This window comes from Macrobrachium nipponense, chromosome 13 (assembly GCF_015104395.2).
Source record: "Macrobrachium nipponense isolate FS-2020 chromosome 13, ASM1510439v2, whole genome shotgun sequence".
Taxonomy (NCBI): Eukaryota; Metazoa; Arthropoda; class Malacostraca; order Decapoda; family Palaemonidae; genus Macrobrachium; species Macrobrachium nipponense.
Window position 1 is genome coordinate 61938858 of NC_087206.1, and position 21265 is coordinate 61960122.

The window sequence follows — 21265 nt, forward strand, 5'->3', positions numbered from 1 at the left end:
AGTAAATATTTTCTGTCTCTTAACCTTTAATGTTAATATAATTACATTATTGTTGGTTTTTTCAAAACAATAATAGTGTTTTTATATTATACTTTATCAATCTACTATTTGGTTATAACCTCTTAAAACAAAAGATTTAGAAGTAGAGGAACTGGAAAAGTATATAAAGAATATGTGCCAAATAAAATGCTGCATCCACTGCAGTATTTTTTAAAAAATATTTTTGTTGGTGCTGCAAAGTGTTTTAATAAAACTACTACTTTGCTGAATTGTAGCTGGGAAATCCTGAAATATAGCACAAATAATTTCAACTTTTCCTCCCCCTCAGTCACATGCTGCCTATGCTTCCGAGTTATGAACGCAGAAGATGTAAGCCAGTACCTTTATCATGGGGGTCACCAACTAAGAGTTTTCTGCTCTGATTCTTGTGTAAATGTTTTCGTATTATCTGCTCGCAAAATTGTCATCTGTGACACCTGCAAGGTAAGAACAAAATTATTTTGTGTAAATGAAAATGTGTAAATACAATGTAAAATTTTAGATTGCAAGAAACCTTTAAAACTTTAGATGTACGGAAGTGAAAGGCCTTTGAGTTTTACTGTTACACTGGTTTGATATGGAAATAGATTCCTCCTTGTTTACTGTACATATAAGTTCAAAATTATAACTGGAGAATTTGCATTATGTTCAGCACTGGAATTTAGACGAATTAAGGGATGCATACTGAATAAGAAATAAAAGAATAAACTTTTCTTTGAAATGAATTGATGATCTGAATAAGAAATAAAAGAATAGACTGTTGTTTTAAATGAAATGATAATTTGTTCAGTTTACAAAATTATACAGTATATATCAGTGCTGAAGTTTTTAGGGGCATAGATTGATCATAATTCAATTTTTTTTTATAGGTAAAAAAATACAACTTCGATATGATTCATCGACAAGTAGATGAAGAATTCAGGGAGTTTTACTATTGCTCCTTACATTGTCTGAAAACAAGGGACATGGGTGCTACTTCTGCTGAGTAAGTTTAAATGTATTTGTGTATATGTAAAACTTTTCTTAAAGTCTTTTCTCTAACATTGTTGAAGTTTGTTGACTGAGAACTGAAATCCTAATTTAGTGGTGTAACATTCTGGCACTAGGCAGTAGAGAACCCCATCACAGCCAGTTGGATAGGTACTCTGAATTTTTTCCCAGCTCAAGTGCTAAGAAGTCAAATTGTATTGAAAAGAAGACATGATTACTGTAATAATAGCAGAGGTGTTTAGTATAATGCTTCCAATATTATAAAATTTGTTCTCCTTTGTCATGAGGCATTGGGAATCAAGGTTATTTGAAATTGTATCTTGTCTGCAATGCATGGTTATGTTACCTGACGCAGGTAAAAAGATGTCCCAAAAAAAGCCTTTGCCGTTTCAAAGTTGAAAAATGTATAAAAGGCTTGTAAGAAAATTAGTGGTGTGTATATCTGTGAAAAAGTTTACACCTTTAATAACATTTGGAAAATTACATGTAGATCTCTGCATAATACCTTGCTTGGAAAATTGGGAAGAATTAACACCTCTAATACATACAGTACTAGATATTGATTTTTAAATTAGTTTTGATTTATGAAGATAACTTTTTTTAGAAGAAAACTGTGGAAGTTGAAATTTTCTCTCGTTATGGAAATTTGCTTTCTGGAACTCGCATTGGCAGGCTACAGTTTCTATTTGAAAGAGTAAAAGGAGGAGCAGTAAAGTAACTTCTAAGTGAAGTGTTAGAAAACAGTATTTTTATAGAAAGGAGCTAAGGATTTTTTTTTGTTTTTTTTTTCATCTTAACAAGACCTTGCTTAACTATTTAATATGGAAAATATATTCTATATTGTCATAAGAGGAGATAGTCAGCTTATGTAGGATGTTAGAATTCTTTGAGACTAAAGTCAGATATTTTGGTATGGTGTATAAAATAAACGTGAATTACATTTGTAGATATGTATGGCTCAGAAAAGTTGTAGAAAGAAACACTTTGATTTGTTTAACCAAAGCACCAAGCTGAAAATCTCAATCCTCACAGGTGGCCAGTGCACCATTTGGTTAAGATGGGAAGGGTGAAAAGTGAAAGGCAGAAAGCTATGTGGCTGGTGCAAAAGGGATAATACAAAAAATCTGTTTTGCAGGGCATACTTTTGGCATTACGTACTTGCCTGTCAGATATTCTGAGTATAAGTGGATTAGATGTGACATAGTCATTAAAGTTCGATGTTTTGAAGAATGAGATTTTAAGTTTCCAAACATGGTACCTATTGTAAAGGGTTATATCTTTATCCTTTTCAGTAAAACGGCTAACTCTAGCACATCGTCTGGCGCAGTTGCTTCAGGTAACATTTCCTCATCTACTGAGGCCCCTATTGCGGTTTGCAGTATGTGTAATACTGTGGCAAAAGCACAGTTTCATATGGTGATGTCCGACAGCACGTTAAGAAGTTTTTGCCGTTACAATTGTGCATCGAGATACAAGTCTACGTTTGGCTTTTTGGTAGAAGCAGCAGCTCAGCCAAAGGATGCATCATCGCAAGCAAAAAATGCAGCAGTTTCAACACTTAGTAAGTTGCTTGAAGCCAAATTGTCATGCCTGATTTTTCAACACATTTTTTTTACAGCTACTATTATAAAACTATTGCAGAGAAGACTGGATTGCTTATATTTATATCGTCTAGCCATTGCTCTGTAAAGAAATAAACTTCATGTTACATAATAATAAATGATATTGGTGACCTAAATGAGCTTTAGTAGCACAACCTGTCTTGTTATAACTTTGGAAGAATCAGTATTTGAGCCTTTTGTGTAATACTACTTTTTATGTTTACAGGACCAAAACCTACTTCACAGCTAACCTCAAATTCAACTTCACCTCGTACAAATTCATCCAGTAAAGCAGCTACACCAGCACTCTCTCAAGAAACACTGCAGGTGAGGAAAACTATATTGTACTTAGCTGAAGTCTTCTATTTTTCTTACACTTATTACTTTATGGAGGAGTAATGATAGTTTATATTTGACAACATCTCCAAAGGTTGTGTGTGTGTGTGAGAGAGAGAGAGAGAGAGAGAGAGAGAAAGGTTGGTGGAAGAATGAACGGGAGTGTCGGTTTTGGCAGCAGTTATCCTTTGGTGGTTAGTTGTTTTGGTGTTATTTGATAGTTTTTGGTGTTGTGAAGTAGTTGTGCGTGTGTCTGTCTGGTTGTGGTGAGGTTAAGGAGGTTGGTGGTGCAGTTTCGGTGTCTGTGAGTGGTGGTTGTGGCAGTGTTGGTTTTGGCAGTTTGTGCTGGGGGAAGTCGTGTGGTTGTCGTGTTCTTTCAGACTGTTGGTGTTCGTTTGCAGTGATTTGTCAGGTGATTGAGTTTTTGTGGGGTTGTGGGTCTCGGGTGGTTGGTTTGTGTTTGGTTGTCGGCGGTGGTTGTGTGTCGGCTAGCTTATAGCCTATATCCAGTGGACAGCACAGCCTAGCCTGAGTATCAGAAGCCAGAGGTGAGTACCTGTTTGTTTTGTGTGTTTGGTATTTCATTGAACCAATTGTCCTGCAGGTTAAAGGTAATGTAAAGGGGAAAGTGTGAGTGTGGGAAATTTTGTTAGCTGGTACATTAACGTAACTGTGGGGGGTTTACTTGTTTTTTGTTATCCCGCCACATTATTTTTTGGCGCCCGAACAGGGACTGCTGGTGTGGCAGCTGCAGGACAATTGGTCTAGGCCAGTGTGTATGAGTGGTGAGAAAGTTTGGGATGGAAGGATTGAGTGAGGTGGAGAGGCTGAAGGAGGAGTTGAGGTTGGAGAAGGAAGTAAGAGGACAGTTGGAAGTGGATAATGAGAGGTTGAGGGTAGAGTGTGAGGAGCTGAAGAGAGAGTTAGAGGAAATGAGAGGAATGCTAAGGAGTGCAAAAGTGGAAATGAAAGAAGTGAAAGGAGCGGAAGAGAGAATGGTTGAGAAAATGGATGAAAAATTGGGGGTGATGATGAATGCAGTGCAAGAGATGATGCAGGAGGTGATGAAGGGGTTCATGGGAGAGGGAGCTGTAGGAGGTAGGCCTACTAGGTCTTGTGATAGGCCAGAAGTGGTAAAGACAGTGGAAGAGCGATGGGATGAACTCGAGTGACGAAGTGACTTGTTTGTGATAATTAAAGGAAAGAAGGGAAAGAGACAGGATAAGGATAAACCTGAGGACAAGAATAAGAAGGGGGCTGAGGAAAAAAAGACGACTAAGGGAAAGAAGGCTAGTAAGGATGATGGACAGGATGAGACTAGGACTGAATACATTGGGGAAAGGGCTGAGAGTGATTTGGATAGCGGTGAGTGGAAACAGGTTGGTAGAAAGAAGGGTAAGAAGAGTATAATCAGGAGCATGGATGTTAGTATGGAAGTTGATTCGCTGTATTCGGACGAGGTTAAGAGGGATTAGAATGTTAGTAGTGAAAGTGAGAGTGAGCGGGAAGTACGAAAGGCTGTATATATGATAGAGATACCTAGATGTGCACAATACGAGGAATATGGTAGTATGGACGTAGGGGATTTTTTTAAGGAATATGAAAGGTATTGTGAGGCAAAGTATGGGGATAACAAGAGAGTCTGGGCAAGAGAGTTGGGTAGCTTTTTGACGAGATTTTTGTTGAATATGTATGGGGTAATGATGAGTGTGGGGAATGTGCCTTATGAGAGTGTGAAAGCCAGGATTGTGGAACAGGCGAAGAGGATAAGGAGTAGTGTTAGATATAGGAAAAAACATGGTTTTGATGAGGTAAGAATGAATGTTGGTGAGTCTTTGTCGATGTATGTGTGCAGGTTGGAAACATTAGCCAGGAAAAAGTTTGGGGATGAAGGGATAAATGAGTGTAAAGAGTTAGTGAGGAAGTTGTTGGCGACTGTGCCTGAGAGTGTGTATGAGTTTGTAAATCTGAAATGTAAGGAGAAAATGCGATGGATGAGTGAAAGGTTGATGTGGAATGACATTTTGGAAGGATTATGAGTTGGATAGATGTATGAAAGAGAGTAGAAGTGTTAGTGTTAGGACTGAAGTAGCTGAGGTTATACCAGAGTTTAAGAGCTATAGGGAGGCAGTTTTGGAAGGGTCAAGGCGAATGGCAGAGCGAGTGGTTGATAGGAGCATTAGAGCCAGTAACGTAAGTATGGTTAGCCCTAAGAGAGATCGGAGTGCAAGCATTGGAAGAGTAGGGTCGGTTAGTCGTGAACGAGAGCAGCAGTGTTACAGATGTGGAAAGCTAGGGCACAGGAAGAATGAATGTCGGTGGGCTTTGGGAGCTTGCTTCGGGTGTGGGCAAACAGGGCATTTAGTGAGCGAGTGTAAGAAAGATACGGATATTAAATGTTACAGGTGTGGGCAAGTAGGGCATATAGCAAGTGGATGTCGAGGTACTCGTGTGGCTGAGGTTTGCGGTAATTGCGGGAAGAATGGGCATTATGCTAGGATGTGTAAGGAACAGCGGGCAAAATGTGTTGAATTGTGGAATGGCGGAAAAAAGGTCATGTGGCAAGTGTGTGTAGGTGAAAGAAGATGAGTCAGGTTGGGAGTTCGGGAAACTAGGTACAAAGGGATTCAGTTGGGTGGGTACTCTGGTGTGCGGTCAGTAAGAGTGATGCATGTGCGTGAAGGATTGTTGCATGAAAAAGGGTTTGGAGGAAGAGCTCATGACTGTATGAGTGAAAAGTGAGGTGCAAAGGGGTGTGTTTGGTTGCTTTGATGATACTGGGTGCAGTGTCAGTGTTCTTTTTAAAGAATAGGAATGGGGGAATGTGACAAGTTGCAGAGTGAGTGTGAAATTAGGAAATGTAAAGGGGAGGTACGAGGAGTAGGAAATTTAGGTATGCCTGTGGTAGGAATGTTGCGTGAAAATGTAGAAATCGAAGGAGTAGTGATGGATGAAGATGACTTTTGTGTGATCGAGGGAATGAGTGATAAGTATGATATGTTGTTAGGATACAGGTTCCTGAAGAAGTGTGGGATGGTGGTCCATCCGAGCAGGAATATGATTGAGTTGCATAGGAAGGGGAATGTACATGGAGAGTTGTACTTGGATAGGGATGAAGGGGTAAGCAGTAAAATATGGAAGGGAGTGCCGTTGGTTGTGAAAGAGAGTGTAAAAGTGCCGCGAGAAGTTGGAGAAGTTGTTAGTGTGAAAGTTGCGTGGCCCGATAGTCTTGGGATTGTCGAAGGTGACAAGTGTACATATGTGGTTGAGGGTGTGGATGTGAACAAGTTGGTAAGAGCGAGCGTGCATGTGTACGACGAGATTTTGGATATGGAGAATCCTCGAGTTTTTGTGGCCTCATTGCCGAGTGTTAGGAAAAAGCGAGTGCGGGGTATACGTGAAGGTGATTTTGTGGGGTTGTTGTATACGTTGGTGGATGTGGACGACGAAAGATATGTTAGGGTGCGGCGGGTGATGACAAGTAGCACGAAAGAAAGTGATGAGTGGAAGTATGATGAGTTGGGAGGAAGAATTGGGGTGGATGAAAATGTTGGTGATGACGAGAGGGAGCGGTTGATGCAGATGTTGTGGGATAGGCGGGGTGCATTGAGTCAGGGTGACGAGGATTTCAGGGAATCTAAGCTTCCAGAGTTCAAGATAGTTTTGAATGTTGATACCCCCCCATATATCAGCGTCCCCGACACTTTTCTGTGCCTATTGCCCGAGAGATTGAGGAACAGTGTGAGGAACTTGAGAGAGTGGGAGTGATCGAGAGGAGCGAGAGTGCTTGGAATAGTCCCATAGTCCCAGTATGCAAGACAGATGGGAGTTTGAGGATGTGTGTGGATTACAGAAGGTGAATGAAGTGACTGTGAAGGAGCGATTCCCGATGAATGTGGTGTCTGATTGTGTGTATCAGATGCATGGGATGAGAGTGTTCACAAAATTGGATTTGGTAAGGGGCTATTACCAGATGCCTCTTGAGGAAGGGAGCAGGCATGTTACGGTGCTTTTTTCGAGTGGTAGCTGCCACTATCAATTCAAGAGGTTAAGTTTTGGATTGGCTAATGCGCCTGCTGCCTTCCAGAGGGCAATGAATGTAGTTTTGGCTAGTTTTGATAGAAGGAAGGTGACTGTGTTTATAGATGACGTTATGATTGCAAGCGAGACTGTTGAGGAGAATGTGGAACTGCTTGAGAAGGTGTTAGAATGGTTGGAAGAGGTTGGAGTGAAAGTGAAGCTGGAGAAGTGTACGTGGTTGGCTGGGGAAGTGGAATTTCTTGGTCATAAGGTGAGTGTGAGTGGTATAAAGAAGAGTGAAAAGTTTGTGAAAAAGTAAAGGAGTTTCCACGTCCCTGGACTGTGCGGGAGTTAAAGGGTTTTTTGGGGTTGATTGAGTTCGGGAGGAAGTTTGTTAGGGACTGTTAGGGTATAGGGAAGCCGTTGACTGAATGGACCGGGAAGAAAAATTGCTCTAAGCTGAGGTGGGATGAGCGAATGGTGGGAGCATTTGAGAGATTGAAAGAGGAGGCTGCTAGGGACGTCACCTTGGCTTTTCCGGACTACAGTGAGGATGCCAGTAAGCTTGAGTTGTATGCTGATGCTAGTAAGTTTAGTATGGGAGAATGCTTGGTGCAGTTGCAAGAGGTGAATGGGGAGGGACAATTGAGAGTGATTGCGTATGTGAGTAAAGCTTTTAATAAAGCAGAGCTTAAGTATTTGGTGGTTGAGAAGGAGCTTGCGGCAATAAGGTTTTGTGTGAAAGCGTTGAAAGTGTTTTTGTATGGGGTAAAATTTGTCATAAGGACAGATCATTGGCCATTGGTTTATATGATCAAGAAGGAAAGTGGAATGCTAGGATTGCGAGGGACAATTTGAGGATATGAGTGAGTTGATTTTGGCTTAGAATGTGCAGGGAGTAAAATGTGATTGCTGATACGCTGTCTAGGATGCATGGTAAGGACAGTGGTGTTGTGGAAAAAAAAAAAAAAAAAAGTGGGGGGGAAACCCCCCCTGGGATCCGAATATGGATACCTGAGGGGTTGGTTGTAAAAGAGAGTTTTTATTGTAAGTGTCTTACCGAAACATATAGAGCCGTGATTTCCACGAGCGCAGGATACTAAATTCAAATTTAGCGCGTCGGCGTCGCCAAACACTGGTGGTGATGACGTCATCTCCCTCCAATCGCGGGAGAACCAGGTACAAAACTGCCAGGTGAATCCAATTCTTTTTCCTCCGCCGTCCGTCCGTGAAACATCGGGGGTCGTGGCGGTCGGTTGGATGACTTTGCTCGCTTTTTTTCTTGTGAAATTGATCTTCGGGAATTGGTGAAGTACTCTTTTTGGCGTTGTTGTTTATTTGCTTTTTATTTAGGCGTTGCCATGTCGATTCTAGTCCGTCGGGAGTTATTTGGTTTTGCATTCTCAGGATGTAAAACTAGGATTATCAAGTAGGAAATATGATTCTCACACTAAATGTGTTAAGTGTAGGGGGACAGGTTTGTTCAGCAGATCGAACATGTAACGAGTGTAGTGATTGGACTGATTTCTCAATGGAAGTTTTTTTGGTTCATACTCGGAGAAATTAGCTAAAAGACAGAATTAGAAAAAGGCAGCGCTTAGGGGAAAGTAGGGACGTTAGCTCCGCTTCGTCTTGCGATGCTTCTGTTCCTTCTGTTTCTCCTCAAATTGTTATGTCTCCTTTAACTACACCTCCTATTCCTCCTACTAATCCGCTTCTCCGGCTTCCCGTGTAGTTTCTTCCGACACCATTGCCAGTCTGGAATCGAGGCTAGATCAGAAATTTTCGGTACTAGCGAATACGGTTTTGCAACTTTTGGTAATTCAGTTAAGACGTTTTGGAGAAGCGGCTTCAGGTAAGAGTGTAGTTGAGGGTGCGTCTGTCTGTCCTGACACGTCTCCTAGACAAAGGTCACTGTCCAGCTCCCCCGCACCGGGGAGAAGACATAACCGGAAGTCCAAGGGAGTCGATCGGGATTTGCCCACAGACAGGCGCCTCTCTTGTTGAGCCTGTTGCGCCTCAACAGGGCTCGGTTAAGCGTTGGAAAGGTGTTGTCGGTCAGACGCCTTTCGAATGATTCAAGCGATTCGTCTCCGGTCGCGCGGCGCTCTTGGCGAGATTCGCCCGTTTCGCGTCCCTTAAAGAGGCGTTCAGGCGCCGATTCTTCGCCCTCCTCCAGTCAAGCGGTATAAGGAGACTGAGAGTGAGGGTTGCGCCGCGACCATTAGCGGCTCGTTCGTCGCCAATCAATCTGTGCCTTTTTCGGCTCCATCTACTAGTAGAGATTGTGGTTTTAGCGCTGTAGCTAGCAGTTCTAAGGGTGTTTCTTAGGCGCTTTTTTCGTCTGTTACGCCTGATGCGCCGTTTCGCCGAATTTCTCGGCGGCTCCGAGCGAGGCGCAAGTTAGTTTTTCCGCCTCCTGCTGAAACATTTAGGCTCTTCCACAGCCTACGTTAACTGTTTTTGATTCGTCTCTGGCGCCTTTGCGCAAGCAGTTAGAGATGTTAACCAACTGGATGAATGAGTCCAAGGGTGGTTCGAAACCTTCAGATCCGGTTGTAGTTCCGTCTACTTCTTCGGCGGTATCGGAGAATGAAGAAGAAGTAGAGGAGGAGGATTCACATCACCTCTCGTGTTATTCACGTCTCCTTAGATTTCTTCTGGTATCTTATCCAGATTATTTTGAGAAAGCGGCCCCCGCGCTCCCCCAACTTCGACTTTTGATGAGGAGGAAAACTTCAGACCCTCTCTCCAAAACTTGTTCTATCTAAAGCGGTTTAGACCATCGTTGAAAGAGACGGAGAAAATGGATGTCTATGAAAAGAGACTTAGGGAAGGGCTCTTTTTGCTACCCCCTCCCTCTAAGTTGCTTCGTAAGAGGTATAGGTTTATTTGTAACTGGGAAGCTCCTTCTCTGGGAGTTTCTGCCTCCTCCCAGGGAGACTTCTCCAGTTTAATCGACTCCTCTAGAAGATCTGCTTTCGCCGCAGCGAAAGTTTTCTTTACAGCGCCTGAGTTTGGACCACGTTGTAAAGAATCAATTTAAACCTTTTGGAAGTCTTTAGCTTCCTTGATTGGGACTATTGGCGCTTTGTTAGCGGCCAGATCGAAGGAATGTCCTTCTCTTTCTCAGGAGTTAGCGGAGGATTGGATTGGTGTTCTGTCCTGTGCGGACAAATCCATTAGGGATGGATGTGATGAGTTAGCTTCACTCATCGCCTTTTGGTACACTTAAGAAAAGGCAACTTTGGTGTCCTCCCTTTGCTTCTAAAAGGGTTACGTCCCAACAGAAGTCTGCTCTCTTGTTTGCTCCTTTTGTGAAAGATAACCTCTTCCAGACGATGTAGTGTTGTCAATTTCGTCTGCGCTAGATAAGAAATCTACTTCGGGATTTACTGGCACAGTCTATAAGAGTACCTAAAGCTCCTGTGGAGACTGTTCCTTCGGTTTCTCCTCTCGACCCAAGCGCCTTTTCGAGGAGAAAACCCAAGCGCTTCTTTCGCCGCCGAAGTCGAATTTGCGACCTCAGTCTAAGGCCTCGGCCAAGGTTAACAAACCTTCCAAATGAAAGCTCGGTTCTTCATGCATGCAGTGGGAGCCAGGCTGGCGCTGTTTTGGGAGGAATGGGAAAACAGAGGAGCAGAAGGCCTGGGTAGTGCAAGTACTCAAGTTCGGCTATCGTATTCCTCTCGTTTCACCTCCCTCGCTCTCACCTGTGCCAATTCCATTCCAGGCATACTCTCCGGGCTCAGACAAATTTCTGGCGCTAGCCGCAGAAGTGGAAGCGCTTGTTCTCAAAGAAGCGATAGAACAGATAGAAGGGGATTTTCCTCCAGGCTTTTACAATCGCCTTTTTGTAGTTCCCAAGTCATCAGGGGGCTGGAGGCCGGTTTTGGATGTGAGCGCCCTGAACTTGCATGTCCAGAAAACAAAATTTCATATGGAGACCACTCGGTCGGGTTCTGGAGTCCATCAGACAGGGGGATTGGATGGTCTCTCTGGACATGCAAGACGCTTATTTTCACATTCCGATACATCGCGAATCTCGGAAGTACCTGAGGTTCATGTTCGAAGGCAAGGTGTTTCAGTTTCGGGCGCTTTGCTTCGGACTAGCAACCGCTCCTCAAGTTTTCACCAGGGTTCTATCCCCGATAGGAAGCTGGCTGCACATATTGGAGTAAGAATCTCCCTCTATCTGGACGATTGGCTTCTCGGTCGGAATCAGAGAGTCGGTGCATGAAGGACCTTGGAACAACTCTGGATCTTGCCAGAAAGTTAGGAATTCTGGTCAACAAACAGAAGTCCCAGTTGGTTCCATCTCAGAGCATCCTTTATTTGGGGATGATTCTGAATGCTCAAGTTTTTCGGGCTTTTCTGTCCCCGAAGAGGGTTCAAGGCTGTCTGGAGACAGTTCAGGGTCTTGGACAAAAAGGTAAGTTCTGCCAATCAGTGGATGAGGCTCCTGGGCAAATTGACGTCAGTGGAGAAATTTGTGACGTTGGGGGAAGGAACTGCACATGGAGACCTCTGCAGTTTTTCCTGAGAGCCTCTTGGTGCAGGAAGACACAACCAGACTCGATTACCTTTCCTGTCACAGATCAAATAAAAGAGGACCTAAGGTGGTGCTCTCTCGAGCAAGGTTGGAAGAAGGGTTAGATTTTACGACCCATCCTCCCGAACCTACAGTTCTTTCCGACGCATCGAACACAGGTTGGGGAGCCCTACTGGGAAATCAACGGACTTCAGGAGCTTGGTCGGAGAAGGAGAAGAAGTTCCACATAAATGTAAAGGAACTGTTAGCAATTTTCTTGGGGCTCAGACAGTTTCGGAGCTTAGTAGAAGGTCGAGTAGTGGCAGTGCATTCGACAACTCCACGGCTCTCTCGTACGTGCGGAAACAGGGGGGGACTCAGTTTTCATTTCTCTCTGTACGAAAGTAGCCAAGGATCTCCTCCTGTGGTCAAACGAAGCGAAGGTTTCAGCTAGTCCCGAGATTTGTTCCGGGAAAGATGAACTCCTGGCGGACGAGTTAAGTCGTCAACAGCAAGTGTTTACCTCTGGAGTGGACTTTGGACAACAAGATTTGTCAGAAACTTTGGCGCCTTTGGGGACGACCGTCAATAGACCTGTTTCGCGACATCAAGGAACAACCGTCTTCCTCTCTTTTGTTCGCCAGTCCCAGATCCTCTAGCTTGGTCGGTGGACGCAATGCTGTTGGATTGGTCGGGTCTGGAAGCTTATGCATTCCCTCCGTTCGGTCTAATAAGAGAGGTGCTGAACAAGTTCATGTCGCACGCAATGTAACGCTAACGTTAATCGCTCCCTTTTGGCCCAGGAAAGAGTGGTTCCCGGACCTTCTCCAGTTGTTAGTAGACTTCCCCAGACTTCTTCCTCCAGAGAAGTGGCTTCTCAAACAACCTCACTTCAAGAGGTTCCACCAAAACTTGTCCGCTCTAGCTCTGACAGGGTTCAGACTGTCCGGAATCTTGTCAGAGCGAAAGGATTTTCAAGAAGAGCTGCAGAAGCTATCGCTCGTTGTAGGAGAGAGTCTTCTAACAAACTCTATCAAGGGAAGTGGAGAATCTTCAGAGAGTGGTGTAGAAGTGCTAAAGTCTCTACTTCTGCGACCGTCTTTTAACAGAAATAGCAGATTTTCTTCTATTTTCTTAGGAACTCTAAGAAACTGGCTCCTTCAACGATCAGAGGATATAGAGCCATGCTCTCTTCGGTTTTTCGACATCGAGGTTTGGATATTTCCTCCAATTCAGATCTGTCGGACCTCATTAGGTCTTTCGAAACCACTAAGCTCCCGCAAGATACAGTGGCTTGGAACTTAGATGTGGTGCTTAAGTTTCCTCATGGGGCCACCGTTTGAGCCTTTGAAGTCGGCTTCACTCAGGAACTTGACTAAGAAGGCACTCTTTCTTATTGCACTAGCTTCTGCTAAGCGTGTCAGCGAATTGCACGCTATAGACAAAAGAGTCGGTTTCTCTCAAGGCAATGCTGTATTTTCGGTATCTTTGACCTTTCTAGCCAAAAATGAGATCCTTCTAATCCTTGGCCGAGGAGTTTTGTGGTAAGGAACTTATCTGATTTGGTTGGACATGAGGAGGAGGAAAGGCTCTTATGTCCAGTCAGGGCTATTAAGCAGTATCTGTTTGCCACTAAGGTATTAGAGGACAATCTTCTAAGCTCTGGACCTCGGTTCAAAATCCCTCTCGTCCTCTTTCTAAGAATGCTATATCGTTCTTTATTAGAGAGCTTATCAGGGAAGCTCACTCGCAGTCCCGAAAGAACGACAATCTTTCCGTTCTGAGAGTTAAAGCTCTACGAGGTTAGAGCAGTGGCAACTTCTTTAGCATTCAGAAAGAATTTATCTTTAGCTTCGATTCTTCAGAGCACGTTCTGGAGATCGAATTCGGTTTTTGCGAGTCATTATCTCAAAGAGATAGAAACGGTTTTCGAGAATTGTAAAACGTTAGGTCCGGTGGCGGTTTCTGGCATGGTGTGGGAGAAACGGCACAGGGGTCGTCACCTCTATGCTAACTTTTCACCTTGAATAGGTTGTCGAGTTCAAGGGAAGCTGGGGTACTGAGTACCTGGGATACTCACCAGTCTGTTAGGTCAGATTTTACAATGGTTGGGTATATGTGTTTTTAAATCTGGGTGTTGTGGACAAATTGTTTTGTATGATTGAATTTCTGGTCTTAGCCCAGGGCAAGGGCAATCTTTGTTGTTACTATCCTCCGTCAGTCAGCCTTGACTCGCTTGAACTACGAAGGATTCCACTCCTGTAGAGGCTAACTTTGGTCAAATTCCAATTCCTCTAGCATTAGTAAGAAGAGCACCGACCAGAGGCAGTAACAGTCTGCTGTAGCTCTCTTACAAGGTTAAGGTACAACAGACACCTTGAGTGTTTACTGGTATTGCAATAAAATGTAAACCATTTAAAAATACTAGGGGTCCCACTGAATCCCACCTTCCCATAAATGTGTAATCAGCTCTATAATTGTTCGGTAAGACACTACAATAAAAATGAAATTTTCATTATTAAAATGAAGTTTTATTGTATACTTACCGAACAATTATGATTATACCCACCCTCCTCCCCTTAGGTGGACGGACGGGCAGAAAGAATTGGATTCACCTGGGCAGTTGTACCTGGTTCTCCCGCGAGTGGAGGGAGATGACGTCATCACCACCAGTGTTGGCGACGCCGACGCGCTAAATTTGAATTTAGTATCCTGCCGCTCGTGGAAATCACGGCTCTATAATTGTTCGGTAAGTATACAATAAAACTTCATTTTAATAATGAAAATTTCATGTTTGAAGGGAATGACAGTGTGTGTGAAAGTTTGTATTCAGCATTGAAAAACTTGGAAGGTAAGGGTCTGGTTGAAGAGGTACCCGGTAGTGTGAATGAGTTGCGAGTAAAGTTGATGAGTGATGTGCAGAAGGAAGTGGCATATGCGGAGGAACGAGGTCGGGAAGGAGAAATGTTGCATGACTTGTTGTCAGCAGTAGCTGAGTTGTTTGGAATAAAAGTGTTGTTGTATTTTGGATGGGACAGACCGGTTGAGTATCGAGGAAGGGTGAGAACAGGTAATGAACGTGGGGTTTTGATGATTCAGTGCAGGGAACGTGATTGTAATTGGTTGGTTACAAAAAGGGACTGTGAAGGGGATCTGAGTCAGAATTGTGGAAATGGGGAATTAACTGAGGATGAATGTGATGAGGAGGATTGTGATGTGGATAACCAGGTGGACGTGGTAGTGAATGTGTGAATGCATGGGACTCTAGGGAAAATGGTGAAGTTTGTCCAAGTAAATGATAGTGAGTACTGTAGTTTGGTTGACACAGGGGCACAAGTTTCCTTGGTGAGTGGGTCAGTGGTGAGTGAACTTGAGAGGTGTGATTGGGAAGTGAAAAGGCAGTCTACAAGTGTGAGGAATACATGGGTTAGGACAAGGAAGTGTTTTAGTATGGGAAGAGGTACGGTTAAAGGTTAGGTTGGGAGATCTTGAAGTAATGCATAACTTTATAGTTATAGGAGAAAATTATATGCCATCTTGCTTTTTAATAGGGATAGATTTTTTGAGGATCCACGATATAGACGTAGATATAGGAAATGAAATTCTTAGGAAGGGGGGCAGACAAGTAGCTAGGATTCAAGATGGTAATGTATTTGCAGCAAACTTTGTGGGTATGATTGATATTGCTAGGAGTGAGAATGATCTGTTGAGTGAGGAAGAGATTGAGGAAATGCAAAATAAGTGCCTGGAGATAAGTGTGTTGCGACAATGTGTTTTGGGAGGAGTGCGTGTGGAAGACTGGCCAAGTGAGTTGGATGTATATAAGAGGGTTGCTAAACGTTTTGTGGTGTGCAAAAACATAGTGTACTTTTTGCATTAGGAAGGGGTGTATGACAAGGAAGTGTATGTGCCGGTGTTTTCTGTTGAGTCAGCTGTGAGTATGTGTTTGATTGGTGCATGATCGGTTTTGGGCATTACGTAACGGGGTGGAAAAAATTAAAGGTTTGTGGGAATGCATGAGAGAGAGATTGTATGCTCCTGGGTTGAATAAGATTTGTGTGGATGTGGCTGTCACTTGTGAAGACTGTCAGAGGGGAAAGTATCAGTGTGTGCATGCAAGTCCACCTGTGTTGCGATTGCAGATGAAAGAGCCGTTTGAAATGCTTGTGATTGGTTGTGTTTCTTTGCCTAGGACTGCGAGAGGACACTGGATGATTGTGATGGTGGATCACATGAGTAAATTTACCTATGCGGTTCCCATCAAAAATAAGAGGAGTGAAACTGTTGCACGAATGGTGGGTCAAGTGATGTTGCCCATGTGTGTGTGTAAGCCGGCAAAAATGTTGAGTGATAATGGACCTGAGTTTGTGGGATGGGAATTTGAAGAAATGTTGAAGGAATGGGGTATTGTGCATGTGTATTCTACTCCGTATATGCCCAGTGCGAATGGGTTGGCAGAAAGGACTGTTAGGACAATGACAGATTTTGCGAATGATGAGTAAGGGCGACAAGGATTGGGATATGTCTGTAAGACGTGCAGTTTGGGTATATAACGCCACACTACAGAAGAGTATAGGTATATCTCCTTGTAAATATGTGTTGAATTTTGAAAGGATTGTCAGACTGCGGTTGGGTCTGTCAGAAGGGGATCGGGATTTGTGGAAGAAAGCAAGTGAAAGGTTTGAGAGTTTTAAGATTGGGGATAAGGTGTTGAAAGAAGTGGTTGAGATGGGAAGAATGAATTTGAATAAAGTAAGGGAGAAATTTGAAGGGCCTTTGAGATTTTGGAAGTGGGATCGAGTGGATTGAGTTATGTTTTGGGGAAATTGCGAGTAGGTGGGGGAATGGATGAGGTTAGGGCACACCATAACCAGCTCCGTAAGTGGAGGAAAGTACCACAGTATGTTCGGGAGAATGCAATGAGTGAGTGGTTGAGGGTGAATAAGTATGAGCCGACTGTCGGTGAACAAATTGGTCTGAGAGATCGACAGTTGATGTTGGTTGAGTATGGAAGAAAACAGAAGAGTGTGGGGAGAGGAAGTGGAAGGGAAAAGCGTGATCGGCATGGTAAAGGGGTTGGTGGTAGGGTACAAACGGTTGATAAAGCGTGTGCTACGGATGACTTTGGGGGAATGATTGATACTTGTAGTGTATGTGGGTTTGAGTTGACAGGGACAAATAAGACTTCAGTGAGAAGGAAACTGAGTAGTGAGGAGGTGGTTGATAGGATGGATAAGTCTTTGCAGGAGTTTGACAGAAGTATGGATGAACTGAGTGGTTTGGTGGCCGAAATAGGGGAGATGTTGGAACCAGAGTTAGAAGACATCGGTGAAGTAGTGAATGGAATTTGGGAGGATGGTAGTGAGGGAGGTGTAAGGAGATGTTGTCAAATGTAATGGGGGAGGTAATATGGAGGAGTAATGATAGACAACACACACACACAGAGAGAGAGAGAGAGAGAGAGAGAGAGAGAGAGAGAGAGAGTGTGTGTGTCGTAAGGAGTGAGGGATCTGTCTGGTTGTGGTGAGGTTAAGGAGGTTGGTGGTGAGTGGTGGTTGGGGCAGTGTTGGTTTTGGCGGGTTGTTGTGCTGGGGGAAGTCGTGTGGTTGTCGTGTTCTTTCAGACTGTTGGTGTTCGTCTGCAGTGATTTATCAGGTTATTGAGTTTTTGTGGGATTGTGGGTCTCGGGTGGTTGGTTTGTGTTTGGTTGTCGGCGGTGGTTGTGTGTCGGCTAGCTTATAGCCTATATCCAGTGGACAGCACAGCCTAGCCTGAGTATCAGAAGCCAGAGGTGAGTACCTGTTTGTGTTTTGTGTGTTTGGTATTTCATTGAACCAATTGTCCTGCAGGTTAAAGGTAATGTAAAGGGGAAAGTGTGAGTGTGGGAAATTTTGTTAGCTGGTACATTAACGTAACTGTGGGGGGTTTACTTGTTTTTTGTTATCCCGCCACAACTTTATTCTCACTTTCTAAATTTGAGGTGAGGAATACCCTCAAATATATACAATTGATTTCTGTTTCATTACATTTCCATATTTAACAGTTAAGAAAGTGTCATATACCTGTGGTGTATTGTAATCAACAGGACCTCTCAGAATTTTTCATTGAAAGCTCTTATTTTACACATTCTTCAGGCCTGTTTATAGAATAGGTAATCTGTTCATTGCAGAAGATGATAACTTTGTCATTACTAGCTTTTCACAGTATGCACTTTTGCCTAGCAGTTCTGTATGTAATTTAGGCAATTTTTTTTATATTCATGTGCATATTTATTTAGAGATTTTGTAAATTCCTAAAAATGACACATTAGCATAATGGATAGTATGAGGTCTGCACTTCTTGAACTAAATTGCTAAATAACAAAGATTGGTAAATAGCCAACACAATACAGTAACCTGGAACAACTCACTTAACTTCAAATGAACAGCAGTTCCAAATTAATAATGAAAAAATAATACGTCAATGAACTTTCCTAGCCAATTGTATATGCATATGGCTTACTGTAACTGAAAGCAGATTACAAATAGAATGTATAAATTTACTTTACCTTACTCTTAGCACTGAGGAATTTTGCCTTTGAAGTTGAAACTCCATGAAAATGTTTTTGTTATGAAGCAGGTTGCGTTTTATGAATAAACACTCATCCGAACCATCTAAATCAGGCTTGCCCTCTGTTTATGTAAACATGTTCCTGGCTAAAATGGACAAATTTTCGTAAATCGTGCAATCAAATGGATTTTACTTACAAATCAAAGTAGAGTATGCATTAATTGTGAAAAGAACACCTTAAATACTGTAAATAAGTGCGAGATCTTTAAAATTCCTATTGCTACCATGCACTAAGGTTTGCTAATCTTCATGAGAAAAATCAGTACTTTGGAATGTTTTCTGCTAGCTCAAACATCACCAAAAATCATAAGAAAACCTTACTTTTAATGCTGTGGATGCATTCAAAACTATGTAAACTGCATTCTTATTGCCTTTTGCATAAAAAACTTCAAATATTGGCTATTTTGTATTTTTGGTGTCATATTTCTTCTGCAAGATGAAGATGAGCGTTGTAGGTGTCGTAACCCTGGAACATGCATCGTAACCCTGGAAATAATTTCTGATGAATATAATTGAAAAGCGCCTTAACCTAGGAACATCGTAAGCCAAACCCGTCGTAACCTGGGGAGACTGCCTTATAGGTATAGCATGAATTAAGGCTACATATACCATCGGGCTATCCTAACACTCCAATATCTCACGCTAATATTAGCTCAAAGATTGCTCTAACTTTGATTACATATTTTCATACATTCAACTTCCCTGTCAGATATATACTTAGCTATAGACTCCGTCGTTCCCGATACAAATTTGAATTTCGCGGCACACGCTACAGGTAGGTAGGTCAGGTGATCTACCGTCCTGCCGCTGGGTGGCAGGAATATGAACCATTACCTTCTAGAACCAGATTTTCTCTATCGGTTGGAATGTAAACATACGTTTGCAGTTCCTCCTGACTTGATTTTCATGTTTCATCGCCATCGATCTTCTGGGCTGTCTTTTGCAGGGAAGTACTGGGTCTTTGGTTTGGCCTACGCTTTTATTAACTTTTTAATGAATTTCACTTCGAAATTTCGAAGAAAATATTAAGTGAAACTACCGAAATTGTCGGTAGACACTCACATAGTTTGCAATAAAGGGAATTATTAATATTTATTCATTATTACATGTAATAAAGGTTCCAACTTTATTGAGGAAATATTAAACTCTAATTTCCTACTTTAGGAAGTCAAAAAGCATATAACTAGATACGCTTACTTTGGAAGCTTTAATAGCGTTTGTGCTAAGGAGCAGTTAGAGTATTAGCAGTACTAGTAGTTGTTGCATCCTCATCACCTTCTTACTCCACAGAAACTACAAATTTATCTATGCAAATTTGAAGATAATGGATGTAGCTCAAAATGCGAGCTCTTAAAAGGTAAGAAGTGAATATAGTGTTCCCCATTGAAGTGGAGGGTGCATCTGATCGGCTCTGTCTCACTCCCAGGTCTAGATCTCTTCCAAACTCACAAGCCCAGAGGAGAAGGAATGTCGAAAGCCGCACGGAGGTTTCAGAGAATCCCCACCGATCAGGCGTCCCCTAGGCAGACTCTGTAGAACGTCCCAGACTGCCAAGTTCGCCATTGGAAAGGCGTCCTAAAATAGTGGAGGGTGTGTTCCGATCGGCTCTATCTCGCTCTCAGGCCTAGACCTCTTCCAAGCTCACAAGCCCAGAGGAGAAGGAATGTCGAAAGCCTAAAGGAGGTTTCAGAGAATCCCCACCGGTCGGGCGTCCCCTCGGCAGGATCTGTAGTAGCATCCCAGACTGCCAAGGATAGCCGTTGGAAAGGCATCCTAAAACAGTGTTTTTTCGTCATCCGAGTCTACATCGAAAGGAAAATAGGGTGGAGTTCTCACAAGCTGTCGAGACCTTCTAAAAGATCGTGGAAATCGCCAGCTTGGGATTCTAGCCCGGAAAGTTTTCCGGAAGACTATCCACCTGAGAAGAAGAAGAAAGACATTTATTCATTAAATCCTCCTTGCCCTAGATCGGATACGGAGAAAGAAGACGACGCTACGAAGATCCTATGAGAAAGGCTACAGTAGATATCTTCGTTAATAGAAGTTTTGAAGAAGGATCCTCCCAGGAGAAAGGATCTCTCCTTCCCGTTAAGAAATCCTGTCCGATAGAAGTCTTTGACAGCTCGGACGAGGCGGCCAGGCGCAAATTGCTGACAAGGCGAGAGGATTCTAAAGAGGCGCCTGAAGCGGCTGAAATGAGGTACAAAGCGCCTGAAATGAGACGCAAAGAGCCTGAGGCGCCTGAAATGAGGTCTCAACAAAGCGCAATGAGGCGCCTGAAACGAGGCGCGAAGTGCCTGAAGCGCCTGAAATAAGGCGCAAAGCGCCTGAAGCGCCTGAACTGAGGCGCAAAGCGCCTGAACTAAGGCGCAAAGCGCCTGAAGCGCCTGAACTGAGGTGCAAAGCGCCTGAAGCGCCTGAACTGAGGTGCAAAGCGCCTGAAACGAGGCGCAAAGCGCCTGAAACGAGGCGCAAAGCGCCTGAAGCGCCTGAAATGAGGCGCAAAGCGCCTGAGCGCCTGAGATGAGGCGCAAAGCGCCTGAAGTTATAAACCAGGATCTTCATCGGATATGGAGTTAGAGCCTGATTCTGCGAAAGGTGAAAGACATTCGAGGCCCTCTCCCGATAAGGACGGGAGTTGTTGCACAGGCGGCCGTCGCCCTTCTCAGGATAGTCTTAATGCAAGTAAAGGCAAGAGCAAGATCGGCTTTTTTCCTGGCGGGGACTCAAGATGTTGCACAGGCGGCCGTAGCCCTTGTCAGGTTAGAATCGGTACTGCTAAAAGCTCTTCACCTTACGAAAGGAGGCGCTCTTCTCTGGTTGCTCATTCTTCTCCCAACTTGATGGACAGGAAATGGAAGATAGATCGGAATTGGAAGCCAATAAGGGAGCAGGTCTCTCAGTTTATAAGACCTTAGCGACCTTTTTTATTGAAAAAATTAGTTCATTACTAATAAGACGATATTAAAATCTTCCCCTTCTAAAATAATGCAACCAACCATTTACAGAAAGAGTGGCAATCGTTTGCAAATCTTGCCCTCTTCGTTCTTTTCGTCAATAAACATGAATTAGTATTAGTCGAAAGAGATCGCAATGAAAACCCTAGGATCGAAGAGAATCCCTCAAATTTTTATTCTCT

At 43.2% G+C, this 21265-nt stretch overlaps 1 protein-coding gene across 1 annotated transcript in view; it reads left to right on the forward strand.

The window, feature by feature from the left end:
• Window positions 1-328: 328 nt before the first annotated feature.
• LOC135225846 (zinc finger MYM-type protein 4-like) overlaps window positions 329-21265 on the forward strand; it is a gene marked incomplete at its 5' end in the record, with an annotated part of 53646 nt that continues 32709 nt past the window's right edge. The window contains 4 exon segments of the mRNA XM_064265389.1: window positions 329-483; window positions 909-1024; window positions 2322-2590; window positions 2857-2957. Coding sequence (XP_064121459.1) covers window positions 329-483; window positions 909-1024; window positions 2322-2590; window positions 2857-2957 — 641 coding nt within the window.